At 34.8% G+C, this 24,392-nt stretch overlaps 1 protein-coding gene across 1 annotated transcript; it reads left to right on the top strand.

Moving 5' to 3' along the window:
• Window positions 1-1,286: 1,286 nt before the first annotated feature.
• LOC114689639 (sulfotransferase 1E1) lies at window positions 1,287-11,905 on the top strand. Its single transcript, XM_028864002.2, has 7 exons — window positions 1,287-1,434; window positions 3,476-3,601; window positions 4,130-4,227; window positions 7,238-7,364; window positions 9,225-9,319; window positions 10,417-10,597; window positions 11,623-11,905. The coding sequence occupies exons 1-7, from the start codon at window positions 1,287-1,289 to the stop codon at window positions 11,733-11,735; spliced, it is 888 nt and encodes a 295-aa protein (XP_028719835.1). The 3' UTR covers window positions 11,736-11,905.
• Window positions 11,906-24,392: the final 12,487 nt, after the last annotated feature.

The raw sequence follows: 24,392 nt of genomic DNA, 5'->3' as shown, positions 1-24,392 counted from the left end.
ATATTTTCAAATTGTTAAGTCTAGGTGACTTTTCAAAGTTATAATTGCAGGGACTGGGATTTTTTTCCCCTTTGGGAAGAATAGACATGACTGATAATATTTTGTGGATTCATAACACATAGAAGCTGTTCTTTGAATAACAGCCAACCAATGACAAGGGTATCACTTGATGTCTTCCAGTCTGTCATCTAGAGATGTATTGATATGAATAGCATCTTGGGTGGGTTGTCTTAGAGACATTCAGAGAATAAATGCCAGGAAACACAACAGTGGTTATTAAAGTGAGTAAACAAAGTATTAATTATTAATTTTTCTAGGATCTTTGAATTTATGAAGTGTGTCCTTGGAAATTGTTAACAGCACATGCTTTCCATGGATGAACAATTGTTACCATGACATTTACCTTGACCCACTGAGGCATTTCCTAGCACATAGTTTAAAATTTTGACCAGGGAGTGAATGAGAACAGTTCTGCTGAGGCTTGTCACTTTGGAGCAAATCATTCATTAAGAAGGTCAATTATTTTTGAGAATGAGAAAAGTAAAATCAAGGTCAATGACTCCAAAGGGCTTTTCTATAACCTCAGCATTCCCTGTTTCAGGCATAGATTTTGCAGCATCTTAATTCTACTTCCCTTTAAATACATTTATCAAACATTTGAAAGCCTTTCATTCAATGACATATATTTGGGAATAGATTTGGGTTAGATACCAGACAATACCTTTATAAAGAATGCAGTCCATCTTTATTATTTAATGCAGACACAATGAAGTCTCTGCTGAAATATGGTTCATTTTAAGACTTCTTAGGCTTTCCATATGCATCATCAATTTTAACAAAATTGAATATTATTTTTCCATTCATCATAGAATCTTATGCTTATATAAATATATAAATATAGGTATATCCCCTACACTATTGTATAGCATCTAAATTATACTCTACACTGTCTTGCATAGCTTTACTGTTTATATTAAAGTTAAATGACTTATGTTTCTAATAAGAGTAGAAAGTACTTAAACACTAAGAATATATCCATATCCATATCCATATATATATATTCTTTTTGCATTTTTAATTGAATACAGATTCTTTTCTCATACAATATTATCCTGACTATAGTTTCCCCTCCCTGCACTAATATTAAGCAATGTTTCACCCATGTTGCAGGTAAGGAGTAGATATTTAACTGGCTTTTATATACATAGTTATTTTTAATGTGAAAGCATTGCAAAGTATATAAAAACTGTAAAACATCTCTTTTTTCCCCCAGCAGCCACTTTGAGATGGGGACTTCGAGACCTGAGGATTATGAAATCTTTGTTGAGTTCCATGGAGTTCTAATGGATAGACGGTTCACCAAATATTGGGATGATGTTGAAACATTCTTGGCAAGGCCAGATGATATTGTCATTGCTACTTATCCTAAATCTGGTAAGTGTCCTTGCTATGAAAGGATGTTGTTTTGACATATAAAAATTATAAATAAACCTACTTTGAATCATCAATATTAAAATGTTTACCTGACTCAAACTCATTTTTCATATTAAGGACAGTTGTATTAATTTTAGTTTCAAAATAGTAATAAATTGCACATTATCAACTCTATTCCACAATCTCAATTTCCAGGGACACAATTAGTAACACCATTAAGTCACTGATAAGTGGAAATTATCATGCAATTATCTTATTTAATACAGATAAGTCATTTTGAGACATGCATTGCATAATGAATGTTTAAAACTACTGCATTTATATTATAGCTGTGTATGTGGATTATAAATGCTTTCAAAGGTAGTCAAAAACTCTTTTTCAGGCAACCACCTCCTTTTCATTGTATATACTCAAAAACTTTAATTTCATTCCATATATTCACAGATGCAATTCCTTTTTTCTGAGGTTATCTCTACTGCTATAAGCAGTTCTAGAGTCTTAAAACTGTATACTTTAAAAGCCAACAAAGCCCAATCTTGTATTCTTTGTTTGCTTATTAACATTTGACACTTAAAAATGAATCAGTCATTATTTATGACCATATGATCTTATAATTCCAGTACTTAGGAAACATGAGAATCATGACTTTGAGATGAGTCATAGCTACACTGAGGGACTCTGTCTCAATGAAACAGAATCACACACACACACACACACACACACACACACACACACACACAATTATATATATTTCAAGAGTATACACTATGAGAGAGAGCCGCTATGTCTTGGGCAACTCTTCCCTGAAACTATTCCTTTATTTCTCTTCTTGGCTCAGCTAAATGGCAGCACTGTCATCTGAAGAAAGAGCACAGGGCAACGCTAGTTTCAACCCTTGTTTATAAATATCCACAACTATTCATCAAAATGTTTCGCCTGCTCATTCTAGTAGTTACGCCTCACAATTGTCATCTTACTGGATATCTCATCTTCTTTGCACCACTGTATTTACTCTCTCAATAGATTTCTTTACAAACACCTTTTTATGATATTACTGTATAACTTTGATACTCCCTAAAATAAATAATTCTTTTTTTCCCACCACTACACAATTCTTAGATGCCCGATGCTGAAAAAGGGGTCTTATGCTGCTGCCTCAGAGGGCTCTTCCCTATCTTATACAAATGGTGAAATCACACTGGCAATTATGAAGCCTAAGCTCAATGGTTTTCTCTTCATCAGGGAACTTCATTGTTTATAAGATTCATTTTTATTTTATGCATATCAGGGTTTTACCTGCATGTATGAATACATGTTTAATGTCCACAGGAAAACAAAGAATAAGATGCTGGTTTCCTTAGAACTGGGGTGATGGATTCTTTGAGCTGCCATGCTGATGTTGGAAGCCAAAAATCAGGTCCTCCGGTTGGGCAACAAGTGCCTTAACCATTGCTCTGGTCTCCTGGGGGACCGTCTCTTTGAACATCCTAGAATCAGGAGCAGTGGCAGTAGCACACAGCATATATGGTTTCTTCATACATCTTGAAGCTTTCTATTCTTATCTGCATTACAACATCTTAAGAAAGAAAACTGTACTTTGTTATTACTGATTTTCTTTTTTCTTTTTCTGATTATCATCAAAAGTCAGAAAGGGAATTCATACTTTTCTATATTCTCTGCATAAGGCCTCAGTGTAGGCACAAAGATACCAGTAAAGTCTATAGCAGAAAGTATGCTTGTATGTGTTGCTCATGCTTCCCTTTTTATTCATGTCTCCTTACTTCTTATTCATAACAATTGAAGTTATCAGTGTTATTAATTTTCATAATATCACAGTTCATCATGGAAAGGCCTGGACACATTGACCAGTTATTATTCATGACAATATACATCCATATTTGTTGAAGATATTTGGGGTAGTGTAAATTTAAATATTCAAGTAAACATTGTTTGAGTTTGGATGACATCAAACACTATTAAAATAATACTGTTATCAGCCATACAGGGCCATTGGTGAATAAGGTATATTTAATTTTTACAGGTACCACATGGGTTAGTGAAATTGTATATATGATCTATAAAGAAGGTGATGTGGAAAAATGCAAGGAGGATACGATTTTTAATAGAGTACCTTATCTGGAATGCAGAGATGAAGAGTTAATAAATGGTAATTTTTAAATTAATTTTAAAGATGCATGCACCCATTTTAATATATTATAGATAGATGATAAAGATATGACTATATTGCAATACAAAGATATTTTTAGTAACATAGGCAATTAATATTCTCTCACCTCTGTAGGAAATTCTGAAACTTTAAATTTAGAGTAGTCTTATACAATGATATATGCCTGGAATACTGAATAATCCTAACTATTATATGTATTCAGGAGAGTCTTATAATATGTCAGCATTTATTTCTCAGTTTCCTGAAGCTGAAAATATTTTAAACACTAGGAAACTATTCACTGAATTTCAAGGATAATCAAAAATGTATTCATGAAAGTTTGCTTAACAACATGTGAAAAATTCTTCACATCAATTGATGAAAACTTTTGATCTTGCTTTACAATTTATTTAATTAATAATTTCCTTTACAGTGAGATTGTATTATTCAGAATCTTAAATAACCTATTTGAAAATGCTCATTTAAATTTATATGAACACATTTTAAATTGTCTATTTTTCAACTCAGGAGTAAGACAACTAAAAGAGAAGGAATCTCCCAGAATAGTGAAAACTCACCTGCCACCCAAGCTTCTTCCAGCATCATTTTGGGAAAAGAACTGCAAGGTAACCAGAATATGATTTTCTTAGACTTTATGGACTCAGATATTACCTAAAAGGCATCACACACACACACACACACACACACACACACACACACACACACACGCATACACACACTCTGTGTATGTATATGTATATGCATTTATATAGTATTTTATATATATATATATATAGTATTACTCTTTTCATTTAACACATATATTTTCAAAAATGTGAATTATTTTTAACATAACCCAAGTCTAGATTGTAATTATACCAGAAAAGTTGAATTGGTTACAGATATCTCCTGAAATTGTCTCTTTATTTGAATAGACTAGTTCCTTTTCAGCCCTTTAAGTTTTTGTTTTTTTTCAAGACAGGGTTTCTCTGTGTAGCCCTGGCTGTCCTGGAACTGGCTCTGTAGACCAGGCTGGCCTCTAACTCAGAGATCCACCTGCCTCTGCCTCCCAAGTGCTGAGTTTAAAGGTGTGAACTACCACCACCCAGCCCTCATTAGCCATTTAAACCATTCATCTGAATTAGAAGTCTCCTCTTACATGATCTAAGTACTACTTGTAGAGTCTGTTTACTTATTTTTTCTCTAAGTGACTATTTCCATGGAATCAATGATTATCTGTGTCATGTGTCTCTACACCTTACAAGAAGTGGTAGGTTTGAATATGATTTGTACCCTCCAAAATTCACAATCAAGTTCAATGTTCACAATGAAGTCTATGTACCTGCAGAATGTGATGAAGGAAAGAAAGTGATTTTTAAGGGAGCAGGATGGTGAATAAGAAAAGTATTGAAGGACAGTGGATTTGAAGCTGTGGTGTTGTTTGGAGGGAGGTGTATAGACTGTAGACCTGGAGGAGACTACATGCTTTGCTCTATTTCTTTAGTGGTGTGCCAGCAGCCATTCCCGGCAGTGGATGGGTCCTGCAGAGGATTTAAGGACTCAGCAGGAGAAGGAAGTGAGCCAGGCCATGGTGGTTGGGAGAATCTCGCAGCCTAACTGACTAGCACCCAGAGTGTTTCTTTATTTATACAGAATTTAGTTAGCAGGGATACATTCATGATGTTCCAAAACATAGATCATATCATTTTTGTTTTTGGACATGTGTTTCACTTCATTTTGCTCATCTTTTAGTCATCATTAACAAACTATGACAGAACAGAGTTATCATTTTCAATCATTTCCCCGCAGGTTTTGACATCATTAATAAACAGAGTTATCATTCTTACTCATTAACCTCATAACCCAGGTTTTGAGAATCTAGAGGCATATAACAGCCTGTGCTCAGGCTGGTTGCTTTGGTTGCTTCAAGCACAGTAGACCAAAACAAAATCTTCAACTACCCTGGGCATTTTGCCGTGTCTCAAGCAATGTATTATTAACTCTTAGTGGTCAGAGTGCCCAGGAAAAATCCTCAGGCTAAAAGTGCTGCAGTTATTTAAATTCTGGCATAATACAATCAATGTTCACATTTATATCCTTATAGAATTTGTCTATATGTCTAATCCTCGCATTCTGTTGTTCTTTGGTCTTATGACATTATAGTGGCTCTACATGAGCTAACTTCTAAGAGAGGGAGGTCCTAACATCTCATACTTTCATCATCTTTCCACTCCATACTTTGCTCATCAATATGTCTCTATGTAGGGCAGAGTTGTATGCCAAGTTATTGTCTGAGTGTACAGTGGGAAGAAGCTTGTAATCTGAACTGTGGACAATTCCTCTAGCCCACTGAATCTTGTTGACCTTTTTAAGTTTATTTTGTTTTGAATGTCTTGTTCCAGTGTAAGTAGAGGGACAGATGTTACAAGAATGCCTCATAGCCTCATGAAGAGACCTCTGGTTTCTTCTTTATGTATCACAACCTCCAAGGCGTAAGGAAGACCTTCAAGTAGATAAGGGTATCTCCCTCAAAGTGGGGGAACAGTATGTTTAGGACTTTCCTGGATAAGCAGCATTCCTGGGAGAAGGCATAAATGATTCATAAGGAATTTTCCATCAATTCAACATCTTCAAATTGTACAAATATTAAAAGTACCCCAAGTATGTAACAGGTGGAGATGAAAACCAAAGGTGGAATGGCAGCCATCACGGGGCTCAGCTCTGCTGGATATTTGACAAGCAGATGTGGTGGCTTTATGACTTCTGCCATTCCATTCAGATATGGCTGTGCCAGTGGTGAAAATATTGGAGTACAAAGAGATGAGGCCTTTGCAGGATAAAGTTTTGTTGTGTTAACTCTAGAAACAACAGCTAACACCGCAGCTTCCTGATTTGCCCATCCCCTGGTGTTTATCTGCTATGTAAGAATGGAAAGTCAGTGAGTCAAGATACAGATTGTACTTTCCTCTAATCACATTCCTCAGGGGCAGGAGTGGTCACTTTTATTATCAAACAATGAAGGGGATTACCTCAAGGTGGGCCTAGATAGAGAAAGTAGAGAACTTTGAGATATGGATTTAAATACAAATATGTAAACATAATTGCATTTTTCTAAGTGCAAGTGATGAAGCTACAGGGTGTTTTGTCTTAGGATCTAAATTGTAATACAGTCTAAAGAACAGAAAATTGAACTTTTGACTGAGTGATCTATCAACTTCCTTATTTGCATTGATTTATTTTCAATACTACTATACTTGAATCAATTTAAGTTTCATTATTTTATTTATAAAATTGGGGAAAGCATCTGGTTGGCTCAATTTTTTTGACAGTGGTTATGTCATACAAATAAAAAGCAGGAGCAGACATTGAACAACACTGGAAACGGTGCTGCTACCTCAGACCATGGAATACATTTCCTAGCAGGGTAAGACTAAAGGCAAGCCAGGACACAGAGCAGACGCTGCCTCAACTTAAAATACTATGGTCTGTTTTTTCTGTCAAATGTTCATATTTGAATCTTTTTTCCACAATGGATTTATATTATGTTAGTTGTTGGAAACATGAATCTTTAAAACTTGATGACAAGGTAGTTTTGAAAATCCAGTCAGCGATTTAACACCTTATTTTGTCCTCTAGATGATCTATATTTGCCGGAATGCCAAGGATGTGGTGGTTTCTTATTATTACTTTTTCCTAATGATAGTGAGCTATCCAAATCCTGAATCCTTTTCAGAATTTGTGGAAAAATTTATGCAAGGACAAGGTAAGAGAAACTTGTCTTCTTTGGATTACTTTCCCCAAAAGCAGGACAAAACAAATGCTGTTCCAAAAAACAAATAAACAAACAAGAAAAATACTATTCTGCATGAAGGAAAATAAATGAATTAATATAAGCAGAAATAATATAAATATGTAAAAACAGAACTATAATATAGTATACATAAACAGAGATAGAATGTGATATAATATAAACATATATAAAGAGAAATGTAATATAAATAAATATATAAATATGTACAACAGATTAATGCAATATGAGTAAACAGAAATAGAATGTAACATAAATAAAATATAATATGATTATAAGATGATACAAATACATATAAGCAGGAATATGATATGTTTAAATAACACACATACATACATATATATGTATACACACACACACACACACACACACACACACACACAGAAGTAGAATATAAGGTTTCTAAGGGATATAATATTACCCAAATTCTAAAAGCACTGATGCTTAGAGTGATGGTAGATTTGTGTATGTGAGGAGGATGGAAAATTAGAGACTCTAGTAATTTCATTATAATGCCAATAAGTAAATGCATTGATCAAGTTTTTTGGGTTAGGGGTGGTAGTTTCCCCTCTATAAGTCTGTGAGTTAGCATGTTCCATCTCTAACATACATTTTTATGTTTTCCAAATGTTTTAGAACATGTTGTTGTAATATGGTTGAACAAAAAGCATGTGAGGGGATAAAAGCATGATTCATTCCTTTCCAATTAAAATGCCAGGGGATTAAATGAAGCCTGATGTAGGTATTTACAAATACTCTAAATACCTATAAAGCTCTTACTTATTTCACTAGGCATGTAGACTGAACACTTTCATTTTAATTTCCCTGAACAATGAAGAGTTATCTGAGCACATATTATGGAAATTTTATCATTCCATTGACATTCTGACTAAAGCAACTGAGTGTTTACATTTGAAGATGAAGGGGCAACAAAGGGTTTACCCCTCATTAAATAAGCTATGTGAATTGTATAGGGACAGCTGAAAGAAAAACACTTTATATCCATATGAGATAATGTTGTTCATTGGATATTTGTGATTTGCAGAAAAAAATGTATTCTAGGACACTATGAATAAAATATATGCCTCAAGATTGTTAAGTTTCTCTATGAAATAAAGAGAAAAATAATGTATATCTTTAAAAAGAGGATGAACTAGATTGTTATTAAAATTACTGTGGGTCTTCTCTTAAGAAACTTTGATTGTGGCATCAAACACAGGAAAGTACACCATAGGTCAATGCCACATCTAGTGGCCACTCATACATGTTTGTACCACTCTGTTAGCCTTGGATTTGATAAAGTTGTTCTGTGAGGGTAAGAGAAGAAAAGGGAAGAGACAGCATTTGTCATATCTCATGGTATCTAAAATCTAACTTTATGGAAGAGAGACAGAAATTGTCTCTATGAGAACACTTTCACAATCCAAATTGCCACTGTTGTAATAATTACTACATTCTCCCCCACTGTGTGTGTGTATCTCACACACAGATGTACACACACACACACACACACACACACACACATACACACACACACACACACACCAGTTTAACCTATGCTCTCATTGCTCTAAATTGAGTTGCTTTCTTATCTTTTCTCCTTATCATAATACATATCATGATGCTAAAACTAACAACATGTTTCTGTAAATTATTCAACAATTTTTGCATCATTACTGAACAGAACTCTTCTTAATAAGTGTAATTGCCTGTTAGCTCTCATTCTACGATCATTTTGTCCTAACAATTTGAATACTTCTATCAAGTTGCAAAATGATGATGTAATATCTGTACATTTGTTTCTTCTAATTTCAGTTTTGTATGGTTCGTGGTATGATCACGTAAAATCTTGGTGGAAAAAAAGTAAGAATTCACGTATATTATTTGTGTTTTATGAAGACATGATAGAGGTAAGAAATGGAAGACACATGAGCATTCTAGTAGTTTTTAATATACTCTTAGCGTCTGACAATACTCTGGATACAATACTATCACTAGAAACATAACAGCAACCACTTTCAGAAATATAAAAGGAAAAACATGATATTCTACTTTGATTAAGTCAAACTTGAATCTAGTAAGTAAAAATGGTTAGTGAACAAATACATTTTAAGGCAAGAGTCAAAAATTTTCTAAAGATAAAATTTGCAAAAAGAATTGATTGAATTGATAATTACTAAGCTTCATCTTTCACTAGACACTGTAGTCTTAGGATTTATAACTTTTATATATGAAATTCACTGTACATATACCATGTATGAGAATATAATATCTAGGCATGGTAGCTTATAGCTGTAATTCCAGAATTTATGAGACTGAGACAGGTAGTTAGGAATTCAAGCCATGTTTGAGCAGAATATCAAGGCTTGCCTCAAAAAGAATAAAAATAACTTTAAAAAATTCCCCGGGGAGATGTCAGTGGATAAGTCATTGCTATGTAAGCTTAAGGACTGGAGTTCAGATACCTGGCACTTAAATAAAATCAGATCTGTATGGAAGCCTGCACCTATTCTTAGTGCTATGGAAATAGAGGTTACCAGAGTCAAACACACAGGGTGAACTTACAGAAAAGTTAGCTCTGTGTTGAGGGTGATATTCTGCCTCAGAAAAATAAAGTGGACAGCTATAGAAGAAGTCATATAACTACAATTTTCTGGTTTTCACACACTCAAATACAAGTGTATGCAGACTTATCTGCTTTTATGCAAACTTGCTTGCACAAAACACATACATGTACTATCTATGGAAGAATAAATAAACAGAAAGAAAGAAATTTGAAAGAACTACAATCAACACTTTACAAGTCCTCTCATTTAGGCCTAACAACTTTTGAAGTGTCTTGCATCTATTTCTGGATGAGGAAGAATTGCTTAGAATAGTTTGTTTTCTTCATTATAAATTTAATTCCAATGTGACCAGATGCAATGTAATATTCTCTTTCATTTTTAGCCTAATACCTTCACCAATTTTGTCAACTTGATTTTTAAATCACTTTATTTCTCCATAGGATATCAGAAGAGAAGTGATAAAATTGATAGAATTCCTAGGGAAGAAGCCCTCAGAGGAGCTCATAGATAAGATCATTCATCACACTTCATTCCAGGAGATGAGGAACAATCCATCTACCAATTATACAACAATGCCAGAGGACATGATGACTCACAAAGTTTCGACTTTCATGAGAAAAGGTGAGAAAGTCACATGGCTTTTGGTTAAAAGGTCTAAGTTGCCATGACTTAAGTCTAGTCAATTTTATTTACCCTGAATAATTAACATATGTTTTCTTTACAACTCTTTTATCATGAATATTATTATTGAATTGTAAATTGTGCAGAGGCATTAAACACTATTAATATATTCAAGACCATATTTACTAATAATGAATTTCTGTTACTTGTTTCTTCCATTTGAGAAGCGTATTATTTTGAGCATATGGCTGACACCTTAGTCTCAGCATCAGTAATGATATCATAGTGCACCAGCTGTCATTAACTAGGTCTTTGTCTCTTGGGTGTATACCATATGCCTTTTACATATTATCTCCATAGGTTATGATTTCTAAATAGGAAAATGAATTTACTCTCGCATTTTGAGATGAAAAACGAGTTCAGAAAAGTCAGTCATATTTTCCTTGTATAAGTGACAGAAAGTTTTGAAAAGTAAATAACTAAGGTAGGAATTCAATCACAATTCTATTTACCAATAATATCAAAACACAATGAAAGGAAATTTTACTTATTTAAATAGAAGCACTACCTGGTGGGATATAGTCAACTTGTATATCTCAAATTAAGGATTTTTATATAGTATCCAGGTAGTAATGTCATGTAAGTAATAGGATAGGAATGCCTAAGTCTAGATTTGAGAGATGTATTAGGGCAAAGATGATATTCAATAATTTGATAGTCATTATACCATTAATCTCATTATAGAAAACCCACTATAACAGAGAAAAATCAAAGAAGAAAGCTCATTTGAAGTAGTTCAGGGAGGAGAAAATGTGTCAATAGGAATTTTAAAGACAAATTGTCAAGACAATAAAGACAAATATATTTTTGTGAAATAAAACAGTGTGATACTTATATCTTTTATTGGGAAAACTGAATATTAGGAGGAAATTTCACATTATTTATGAAAGATACAGAGGATAGAAAAATCTGATGATTCTGGCTCAAAGAGTTTACACTCCTGACTTCTACCTGTTTCATTACAGGAATCGTAGGGGACTGGAAGAACCACTTCACAGTAGCACTGAGGGAGAAATTTGATGAGCACTATGAGCAGCAAATGAAGGAATGCACCCTCAAGTTTAGAGAAGAGCTCTGAGATGCTTCCTTTTCTTGTATCTGAAATTGGAACATTCTTCAATTTATCCTCCAGTTTCTGCTGGTTTGCCTGTCAGTAGAAGTAGACGTCTTTTGAATGCTGAGATTTAATTTCTTTCTCTCTTTTTTTAAACTTCCATATCAATTTAATTTCTGACAGCAAATTATTTTGACAGCAAAACAACATTTTTCTTATATATAACATAAGCATTGTCCTGTTATAGTATTCAAAGATCTCTAATAAAAATAATTTGATGTCTCCATATTTAGATATTCATATTACAATATAAATGTTTTCTTGGTGGTTCAAAGATCAACAAATATAAAGATGCTTTGAGATTGGCAAGTAGGTAACCTTTTGATTGTGTTTGGATATATACAAAACTATATGAAGAAATTAAAGCAATTCTAAGAATTATGAGGTCACTGAAGATAACACCTAAAGACTCACAAATAAAAAAAAATAGTTAAACTGAAATAAATGTGTTTTCTTATGTTTTAAGCCTTAAGTCCAAGCTGATGGAGTACAGAATTATAGATTGCCATCACTGTTATGTAGAATCATGCAAGACTTATATCAGCTGGAAGTTGGTGACTGAAGCCCTAACTAATTATTCTTTGTCAATAAAATATCAGGAGTTAGATATCGGGGTAAGAACCTGAAAGATCAGAGAAGCAGGGGAGCAGCTACCAGTTGCCTCCTACCACTTCCGTCCCTTCCTCCACAAGGGCCGAGATCCTCTCTCAGCCCTCCATAACCCTTCCTATCTCCTATCTGTCTACAGTCTTCTAAATCTCTATGGTTAATTTTGATCAGCTAGTGGCCAGCTCTGCCCTCTGAGTCTAAGCAAGCTTTATTTGTCAGAACACAAGCAAAATATCACACATCATTTCCCCCTTTTTGTCTAAATAAATACACTTTACATCTCTTTTGTGAGTTTCTTTTCTGAATTTGGTAACAAGGAAATGTATATCTATAACTATCTAGTCTTCAACTACATCAGACATCTGAGAAGGATATATTATTGAGTAAACAGGAAGTGCAGAACAAACAACTTCCAAACCTACGAAGTTACAGAAACAACTGGCTGACGAGACAGTCATCCATTGTTCTTCTGTAACTTTGGGGCATCCATCTTTGGCCTATAGGCCAAGAGTATCTGACAAACTTTTCTGTGAAGCAGGAATTTTGGAAAAGTTCAGCAGACATTTTCTTTTGTGTCCTCCTTGTCCAATTAGGCATTATACTATAACCAGAGTGTTTTCTGTCCTGCATGGTCCTGCAGCTACTTTAAAAATAATCACTCAGAGGCTTATATTAATTATAAATGTTTGGCTGATGGCTCAGGCCTGTTACTAGCTTGCTCTTACATTTAAATTAACCCATTTCTATTAATCTATGTATTGTCACATGGCCCGTGGCTTACCCATTCTTTCACATCTTGCTTCTTGGATAGCTTGCAGTGTCTGCTCTGACTCTGCCCTTCTTCATCTCCATCGTCAGTTTGAGTGTACTGCCTAACCTTATTCTGCCTCACGATTGACCAAACAGCTTTATTTATCAACCAATGAGAGTAACACATATTCACAACATACAAAAAGACATCTCACATTCTGTCTAATTAAAAAGGAAGATTTTTTCTTTTCTTTTCTTTTCTTTCTTTCTTTCTTTCTCTCTCTCTCTCTTTCTTTCTTTTTTTCTTTTTTTGATTTTTTGAGACAGGGTTTCTTTGTGTAGCTTTGCGCCTTTCCTGGAACTCACTCTGTAGCCCAGGCTGGCCTCAAACTCATAGAGATCCTCCTGGTTCTGCCTCCTGAGTTCTGGGACTAAAGGTGTGTGCCACCACCACCTGGCAGAAGGTTTTCTTTTTAACATAGTAAAATTGCATATAACAAAACAGTTATCAAGTAAGAATTACAGTTACAGTATCTAGTATATTTGTATTTGACAAAATTAAAGAATATATTTAGTTATCTATCCTATCCTGGTGAGTTAAAAGTTTTATATTTAATTTAACTTTTTTATCACAACTCAGGAAAACTGTAATTATACTTATCTAGTCTTCAACTCCATCAAAGACCCAAGAAGGATATAATATTACCTGAATAAACAAGAAGTGAATTGCAAGCAACTTACAAAACTCTAGAAATGACAGAGACATCTGGCTGCCTGGACAATCACATAATGTTCTACTGTAACATTGGGATCTCCATCTTCAGCCTATAGACCTAGAGTATCCAGCAAACTTTTCAGTGAAGCAGGAAATTTGAAGGATTGTCCTGCTTATTTTGGCAAAGTCCATAAGTTGCTTTCCCCTCTGTCCTGCAGAATGTCTGGCAGTTTCTTTTGTGAAGCAGGCAACTGAAGGACCATCTCACCTTGTTTGGGCAAAGTTTTGCAGTCACTTTCCTGTGGGTTCTGCATGTCCAGTTTATACAGCATACTGTCAAGCAGTAGTTTCTGGGCAAGAGTAGTTTCTTGTCCAAATGTCTAGCTTTGTCACATTAAAAGCAAACTCCATAAGGAGTTTCTTTGATGTCCATCATCTTCTTTGAAGTAATTGGTACTGCCAGGAGCAGATATCTCTCACTGTCGAGAGAAGTATAAGTTCTTAAAACATTTTAAATGCCATATTCTGTAGGTCTTTGAAGTTTGAAGACTATCTATCTAATTCACATATATTTCTGTATACCTAGAAAACATAACTAATATGGCTATAAGTTTGACTATTATAGATGATTAACTATTAATCTGTATTTTCATTATCCATTACATTTTTAAATGAGCTGCATAAGCATAATGCCTTAAACAAGAGTAGAAATATATATATATAAACAGTATAATAAAATTGACTTTAAATTTGATTCAATAAACCAAAATCCATACCATTGTCAAAATATTTTGAGGTTAACAGTTGTCACTTGGATTAAAGTAGATTCAATAATTTACTATTTTTTGATAACCAACCCCCCCTTAAATGAAAACAAACATTCATAAACAATATTCTGGGAGTTTGAGCATAGTTATTTAGATGACTTCCTGTTGATTGGGGGCACTGGCAATCTTATAAGGATCCTGAGAAATTTTGAGATAATGGCCAATTCCTGGGGAGACCATCTATAACCTTTGTTGATAGGAATCACCTGTCAAGATTCAGGAAGTCTTGCTTGATAAAACCTGGCCTATCTTAACCTAGAACAAAACCACAGCTTCTTGTTTCCTGTGGAAACAAAAGCAAAACTGCTTCTCTAAAGCAATGAACCTTTTAAGTTCCATTTTACAAATACATTTTTTTAACTTCTGCTTTAAAGTTAAGGCATTCTTAAAATATTTAAGTTGCTATATTTCATCAGTCTTTCTTTCAATACCATGTCTCCCAGTGGCTGTCTCTTGCTCATCAGCTATCAAAAATTCCAAATCAACACAACAATATACAGGATTCAGACTCCCTGTGTATTTTCCATCTCTTCATGGCTTATTCTTTTTTAATATTTTACTTCTTTCTTTAAAGACTTTATTATATTATTTTTTAAATTATTTATTCCTTTCTATAACTGTCTATACCCTGTTTATTTCTCTCTTAAGTCTATGCACATTGTACAACATACTGGAACCTGTTTAGAGGTTTTTCTGTCTGGACCTCTTTATACTGTGTATCTTTTACCCTTTTTATCTGTCTGAGCAAAAGCCTTAAACCCTCCACACAGCATACACTTGTACCACAACCCATATGAGCCAGCAGAAAACTACCATGTTGTAGCTCTACCATGCTGTGGCCAAGGGACACATCTCTGTACAGCAGCCTGTGTGAGAGATGTGAACTAGGAAGCCGCTCTTGGCTCTGTTTTGGAACCTTTTAAAAAGCTTTCTCAGGTTTTATTTGAATTGAGTTGCCAAATGTTGGTTACCATATTCAACCAGAGGCTTTTCTACCCTGCCCTGTCCTGTAGCCACTATTAAAACAATCACTCAGAGGCTTTTATTAATCATAAATGTTTGGCTGATGGCTCAGGCTTATTACTAGCTAGCTCTTATACTTAAATTAACCCATTTCTATTAATCTATGTATTAATATATCAGTTAATCACTAATGGCCCATGGCTTACAAGTTCTTTCACATCTTGCTTCTTGGGTGGCTTGCAGCATGTGCTCTGACTCCTCGTTTCTCCATCTCCATCTTCAGTTTGAGTGTACTACCTAAGCTTATTCTGACTTGCCATTGGCCAAACAGCTTTGTTTATCAATCTATGATAGCAACACATATTCACAGCATACAGAAAGACATACCACAGCAGAATACTGTCAGCAGTTGAGGCAAGGGCACTTTCTTGGGCAGTGGCTAAGTTTTGCCACAACGAAAGAAAACTCTATAAGGAGTTTCTTCAATGACCATCATCTCTCTGAAGTAGATTGGAGACATGTCTCAATTTCATAAAAAAAAAATCTTATGTTATTAAAACATCTTAAATGCCATATTTTGTAGAGCTCTGAAGTGATTGAAGACCACCTGTCTATCTAAAATATATCTTTTTTGACCTTGAAAATGTACCTAATATGACTACAACTTTGATTGTAATAGATGACTAACTATTAGCTTGCATTTCTTTACTATCCTAAATAGTTTATAATAATAACTTTCAAGGACTAGAAATTACATTACATTCTTAAATGAGTTGTATAGGTACAATACCTTGAAAAACAGTAGAAACATATGCACAGTAGATTCTAACAAAATAACATTAAATTTGTATTAATATACAAAAACATCTTAAACAAGAGTAGAAACATATGAATAGTATAACAAAAGTAACTTGAAATTTGTATCGTATACAAAAATCCATACCAATGTAAAATATTTAAGACTAGCAATTATTTTTTTTTGGTTTAAAAGTAGATTCAGTAATCTACCCTTTTATCCTATCAATTTTTTATATCCCCTTTTTCTTTTTAGAATAAGATCCTTGAATCTAATCTCCTTTGCTCAGCTTTTTTCCTGACCATTGCCAATAACAACTTGTAACCAACGCCCATAAACAGTGACAAATATCCTAACCCACTGAATGACCCAAAACCTACCACCATGCCTCTTAGGAATATAGGCATTGTGTTGTTAAAATTACTTCCTGTTGTCTAGGGGCAATGGCATCTTTAGGGGACCCTGAGAAAATGTGACAACTGTCAAGTCCTGGGAGAGCTAGCTGTATCATTTGCTGTCCGGTGTCTGTGTAATGGAAAAGTGCAGGGCTTATCTCATGTCCTGGCTAGAGTAGTCTCTAAGGCTGGACCATCTCAGCTAGCCACCTTGAAATTGTCCTGAGGAGTTTCTAGTCCAAAGATGATCTTTCTGTGATGTTGCCTGCTTATCCAGGTGGAACTATTATTATGGGTCCCCATGCTCCTTTTGGAGACTTCTGTTAGGCATGGTCATGGTTCACTGCAGAAAACTTAAACATTTTAAATGTCTTATGCAGCATATCTCAAAGATGTTAAAGGACCATAATTTGTGATATACATTAAGAGTACAAAAACTTAATTCCTAGTTATGTGGTAGAGACTCAAACCCAAAATCCTATACAGGAAGACAGATGAAGTCTTTTTCCAGAATTAGTTAGTTCTCTATAGGACCATTATTAATATTGTGATAAAAGTTTAATATATATATATATATATATATATATATATATATTATAAAATTTTAGATAATATTTGTACCTTAAAAAAAGTTATAAAGAGTTAAAATAAAACCAAAGAATTATGAAATTATTGGCAATAGAATAGTCCCTTAAATTTGATTTTTCTTCTGATCCATATCAGGTGGCTCTTCTGACATGAGACAGAGATTTTGGATTTTCCTTTAACAATCATGCTTGGGTTTAGAAAAGGAGAGAGCCTCGCTCCAACTCCAAAGCCAGCTACAAAAAGACTATTTGCATTATATGTCTATAAGAACAGCAGAAACAAACATTTGGAAGGATTGATGAAAATTTTCCTTTTGGAAATGTGATATATCAATAGGTTAATTTACTCTTTTACTTGCAATATTTTCTCTGGACGATTCTTCATTTTTCTTCAGATCTCTCGCTTGTCCAAAGTCTTCAGATTCCTTAGCTGGATGTCTTCATTCTCCTGGAAAGACAAAATCAAAACCCTGCCCCAACTATAACTTTGGAGAGTTTCCCTTGTGGCAAGTTATATCTGATCAAATGAAAAGCATTTGTAAGTTAGTTTAGATTCAATGGTCATAATGTTTGATGAAAGAGGTCTCTCTTGTTTGAGTCTAATCTTTATCTATTTTGATGATATACATAGTTTTTCTTCTCCTGTGGAAACAAAGGCAAAACCTCTTCCTCAATGTAACACATATCCTGGTTTCCATTCTAAGGTCAACATATCTTCAATGTATACAGGCTGATTTAATTCAACAGTTTTTTTTCTATTATCCAATGTCTCTCTGCAGCTGTTGTTGCTTTCTCATTAGCATTTAGAAAATGTAAAGTTAATAAAGCATTGTGCAGTCTAACTCTGGAGGTCTTTATTACCCCTTCCTATTTATTAAGCATATCTTTTAGAGTTCGTTTTGGTCTTTCTATATCTGCTTGGCCTATAGGAACATGTAGCATACCTGTAATATGCTTTATGTTGTATTATGTAAAAAGCTGTTTCATTTTACTAGAGACATATGCTGGTACATTGTCAGTCTTAATTTGTACAGGTATTCCCATGATGGCCATAACTTCTAATAAATGTGTAATTGCAGAATCAGCCTTCTTACAACCAAAGCAGTTGCCCGATGAAATCTTGAATATGTATCTATGGTATGGTGTACATATTTTAATTTTCTAAACTCTGCAAAATGAAACACATCTGTTTGCCAAATCTCATTTCTTTGAGTATGCCTTGGGTTACTTCCTGCAGGTAGTAGAGTTTGGTTACCCAAGGGACAAGTAGGACATTTCCTTGTAAGTTCCTTGGCTTGTTCCCAAGTAATGGAAAAATCTTTTTTCAAACTGTTGCTATTATCATGATGTTTCTTATGATATTCTGAGGCGTCTAGCACATTTGCTAGCAATATTTGATCAATTTCATCATTACCTTGTGCTAGAGGGCCTGGAAGACCCATATGGGATCTGACATGTGTTTTATATATAAGGGATGATTTCTATTTCTGACTTTTTCTTGTAATTGAATAAATAACAAAGTCAATTCTGAATCATCTGGAATAAGTTCATCAGTTTCATTTCAATATGTAAAACGACTTTTTCTGCATATTGAGATTCAGTAATTTTAACAGGTTCTGGAAAATCTAATAATACTATGAGAATAGCATATAATTCTGACTTTTGAGCAGAATCATAAGGACTTTGAGCTACTTTACTTAAATTTCCTGACTTATAACTTTTCTTTCCTGATTTGTTTGCATCAGTATAGAAGGTAGGGGCTCCAGAAATTGGTGTTCCCCGTACAATGTGAGGAAGGATCTAGTTAGTTCACTTTATAAAGTGAATTCTCTTTCTTTTGGGATATTTGTTGCTAATCTTTACCAAAAAATTATTGGAAGCTCTTTGACAATGTTCCTTTTTTATCTATAATGAGAAAATTTCAGCATTAGTAAAAGGTAGTACAATTTCTACTGGCTCTATTCCTGCTAATTCATTAAATGTTAATTTTCCTTTCAGAATCAACTCAGAAGACTTTTCTACATAGGTCTTTAATTTTTTTAACTCTGTTCTACCAAAGTCAATTCTCTTTCAGCCTCAGATGATAATTCTTGGACTATTTAAGTCCTTATTACCTTGTAACATTTGAAATAAATTACTTAGTTCTTGAGCTGTTAATTCAATTGTGGGCCATAGCCAGTTAATGTCTCCCAGCTATTTTTGAAAATCATTAAGAATTCATAATTGATCTCTACTGATTTATATGTTCTGTGGTTGAATTTTTTGTAAACCTATTTTGTATTCTAGGTAATTAATAGGATCTCCTCTTTATATTTTTTTTTTCAGGAGCAATTTGTAATCCTCAACAAGGAAAATTTTTCTTTACTTCTTCAAACATTTTCTCTAAGGTGTCTACATTTAAATTAGCTAGTAACATATCATCCATATAAATTATATATAAATCAATCTCTCTTTTCTTTCTTTCTTTCTTTCTTTCTTTCTTTCTTTCTTTCTTTCTTTCTTTCTTTTCTTTCTTTCTCTCACTCTTTTTCCTTCCTTCCTTCCTTCCTTCCTTCCTTCCTTCCTTCCTTCCTTCCTTCCTTCTTTCTTTCTTTCTTTCTTTCTTTCTTTCTTTCTTTCTTTCTTTCTTTCATAGCCAAGTTTACCCCTTAAAAGTTCCCAAATGTCTTACCAGTTGTCATGATGATCCTCAGAAGGTTGGGTGGTGCAAAGGTATTCAGGTGCAGCGATGATGTTTGACCAGCAGGTGGAACAGATGCAGCACCAAGGCAGCTGCCTCAGCACACCCAAGCCAACACCAGACTCTGGTCCAGCACTTGTCCCCACTGAGCCGAAGTGGTTTGAGAGGGCTGTTGCAGGCTGCACTAGATTTTTCTCTAGTGCTCTCCTGCTCTGGGCTTGGAGAGCAACACAGTGCAAACACAGAAGGTGGTGGAACCAAAACTTGCCCCAGGGCCTGTGCAAGCCAAGCAGAGCTGATCTGAGAGGGCAGCAGCGGATCAAGAGTCCATGCCTGGGATGGCAGCAGCTTCTGCTGGACCACAGAGCAACTGTGCTGGCTGGACACACTCTTATGTGTTCTAGCAAGGCCCAAATGCTGGGCACCAGATGAAGTCTTACCTAATTATTCTTTGTCAATAAAAAACCAGGAATGAGATATTGGGGTAAGAACCTGAAAGATCAGAGAAGCAGGGGAGCAGCCACCAGTCACCTCTTATCTCACTGTCCCTTCTTCCAAAAGGGCTGAGATCTTCTCATTCTTGCCTTACTACTTCCTATTTCCTATCTGTCTATATTCCTCCAAACCTCTATGGTTAAGTTTGGTCAGCTCGATGCTATCTCTGACCTCTGACTCCAATGAAGCTTTATTTGTCAGTACACAATCAAAATATCACACAACAGGTGATTTCCCAATAAAGGACTAGTTGAGTAATACAGTTATAAACATAAGCCATTTATGAATGAAGCAGGCCAGATGGCAGTGGATCAGATTTTTTTTTAGCTCATAGTAATTGTTTGAGAGTTTCTTACATGTTTGGATCATGCTCAGCTGCTTCCACCAGTCCACCAATTCTTCCCAGATTCTCTTCTCTTCCTTACCACTCAACTTTTAATGTTTTATTTCCTTTTGAGACTCTTCAAGACCAATTTGTAGTGCCTAGATATTCTTTAATTCTTCCACTGTAGCGTGGTCTGCTTGCCGGGGCTACACTCTTAGAGACAATTGCACCCAATTCTCCCAGCAGCTAACAATTACCATGTTTCCAGGGCTCAGAATGGTATCATGGGCCCAATTCCCTCTCCATGCTAGAATTTGGCCTGGCTCAGACTTGTGGGAGGTTTATGCATATTGTCATAATATCTATGAGTTCATATTTGCCACCCCCTTCTTTGTGAAGAATTCAATGCTTCCTTGTACTCACTAAATACCTCTGGCTTTTACATTCTGCTCCCAATGATCCCTGAACCTGGAAGGGAGGATGAGTGATATCTGCTCCCTTTAGGGATGATCATTCTGCAGTACCTTACTTACTATTGTGTGGTGGTGTATTTGCAGGGACTAGGTACATCTCACTAGAAAATAGTAGCCATTTGCAAAGATTCAAACTGTGAAGCAAAGTAAGTGTCAGTCAGATTGTAGCTTGATCAAGTGGTGAAGGATGTAATATTTATTTTCAGTTTGTTTTCACATCAAATAAAATTAAACTCCATGTTTGTAGGCAACTGACTCTTACTCACTGACATAAGTCAAGCACATAGAATAATAGCCTTGCATACTAGAGTTCTAAAATAATTGATTAATCAATAAAGGGGTGAGGTGAATCTCTGACTCACCTTTAATAATAGCCAATTCTAGAAGTCTCTAAGTATGCTTCAAATAACCTGATATTTCTATCATTTGTATTATCTCTTAAAATATCAAGCTTTTATTTTAACTGAAATATTCAATCATTTTGTCCTAAATCTCAAATGTAAGACTGAAGTTGTATTGAAGGAAGAGAATTTCTAATGTACGTATTGATGAAAATTACTCATAGGTAAAATACTAAATTTAAAAGTCTCCATTAGTAATTTTTGTTTATTTGCTTGTTGTTTTTGTTGTTGTTGTTGTTTTGAGACAGAGTTTCTCTGTGTAGTTCTGACTGACCTGGAGCTCAATCTATGGACCAGGCTGGACTGGAGCTCTGCCTGCTTCTGCCTCCCAAGTGCTGGGATTAAAGGCGTGCACCAGCATGCCAATTTAGTGATTGTTCTTGATGAAGACTTCAGAAAGACCTGCTAGTCATTTCTGCTGATGAATCTAAAGATCTCAGCTTTCTTACATCTACAAAAACACATGGTTATTCCATGCACAGTTTACTTTGTGGAGCCACCTGATTCCTGGCTTTTTGTGACAGAACTATTTGGTAACATTTATAGACTCAACTCCTATTGCTCTACAGGCGTTTATAATCTGAGTCATTGGCTGCATTGATGTCCTTCAAGAATAGCTAGGCTCTCAAAAGTTCTAGTGCTTCTGAATGTTGCTCTTAACCTTCTGCCATACCTAGAACACTGTCTTTTTTATTTCCTTTCATGTACTTCCTGTAGAGATGCTGAATTTATCACATGGATGCTTTTCATAAGGCCTCTAACATTATGAAGATTTAACGTATTCGGGATGCCTGTGCCTGGTAAAACCAAAATTCACACTTTAAAATTGCATATATATATATATATATATATATATATATATATATATATATGATGATTAAAAGAAATGGGGTGTATATACTTTCTTTTTAGGTCTAGTATTGCCAGAGCCTTAGTAATAGTGATAACCACTCAGATCACATCCTTCTCCAAACCCATATTTTTTGTCATGTATAATGAAAGTCATATTTTTTTTCACTTTTGTCCATACACTGTCTGTATAGTGGTGTTTGTTTATGTGTTCCAAATGTATTTACAGTCACACATCATAGATACAGAGTCTACCAATCCATAAATTTTTCACTAGTAATTATTTATTATATATTTATTTCTATAAAACATTTTTAAATGATTTTCAGCAGTCAATTTGGCAATAGCTTAAAAATAACAATTGTAACTAGAATTAATGAAAGTAACACCTCTGAAAATCCTCTAAGGTACTGTGTTGGCTTTTTTCAGTTAAGACTTCTTTTCTCCATGTTGGTTCTTGGACTGGGAGGATAATGTTTATGGATTATATTGCCTGGTACCTTCAGTTTCTACTTGGCAGGAGAGAGAAAGCAAAGAGGAATGTGAAATCAAGTTGATTGTTGTTGAATTCCCTGGTTCATTTTCAGGAGACCAAGCTTAGTGGTCTGCACTTCAGTGAAAAGAACAGGATATGATTTGTCTTCTAATTTCTCTGTTTATACATACATACATATGTACATGTATATGTATACACACATTTGTTTCAGCTTTGTCCTATGATTGTAAGCAATAATTCCATAATACAATTTTACTAGAACAAAAATCTTCAGTCTCCTGTAGCAGGGAAACATGGGAGCATGTTTAAAGGCTATCGATCACTTGCTGGCTACAAGACGTAAGGAGGCAATCTGCGAATCTTTTTTCTTTGTTTATTGCACTGATCTTTTCAAATGTTTAACTGCCTCTGGGTGCTTTATGTGCTGTGACTGTTTCCTATAGAAACAGGCCATTTGGACTGTACTGGGCCTTGTCCCTGAAACAGACTGAAATAAGAATCTCCAGTCAATGTCTTTCATCTGAATCAAACAATATGTGTGCTTGAGATATTCACATAGAATAAAAAAAAAGTTATATCCTCCATATATTGCAAAATGGGAGGCTTTAACATCAACTTATTCTGTCACATCAACAATCAGATGTGAAATTTAGGAACAGAAGCAGGAAGCACATCCTAGCATGCATTTTGGCAATGGGAGAAATTAAAAGACTCTCTGGCTGCTTTTATTTGGAAGTTGACATTGTTACCAATTGCAGGTGTGTAGTGGTGGTAGATATTTTGACTTGTCTGGGGCTGGTACAGCACCATTTAAGGAGTAGAATTTGCTCAGTGTTTTCTTGGTCACATTTCCCCTCTTCTTTCTCCCTTACAGGAAACATGCTCTTGCCTTTGCTGTTGTGGAGCTCAGCCATGGTTCCTGGGATTGACTCCTAGGGTTGTGGAGCCTTCCAGCAGCCTCTGTAGTTTACTTTTCTTTCCCAACCAGGAGCTTTGACAGTGAAAACAAAGGGCTTTCACTGTTGATCCCAACTATTTTAGAGCAGTAAGTTCAGAATAGATATATTCTTTTATTGTATTTTATTCTACCTACTATTTTAACCACCATCCAAAGCTCTCTTGAGCTTTTTAAACATAAAACAGCAACTGGCTTTGTAAAGTGTAGTACACAGCTTTAAGCAAATCATTAGTATTCAGGCTTTACTGTTCAAAACAACTCAGAGAAGGAGGCTTCTATTAAATAGTGTCTCTACAAACACA

This window comes from Peromyscus leucopus, chromosome 10, assembly GCF_004664715.2.
Source record: "Peromyscus leucopus breed LL Stock chromosome 10, UCI_PerLeu_2.1, whole genome shotgun sequence".
Classification (NCBI taxonomy): domain Eukaryota; kingdom Metazoa; phylum Chordata; class Mammalia; order Rodentia; family Cricetidae; genus Peromyscus; species Peromyscus leucopus.
This window is presented reverse-complemented; position numbering and strand designations above follow the sequence as displayed.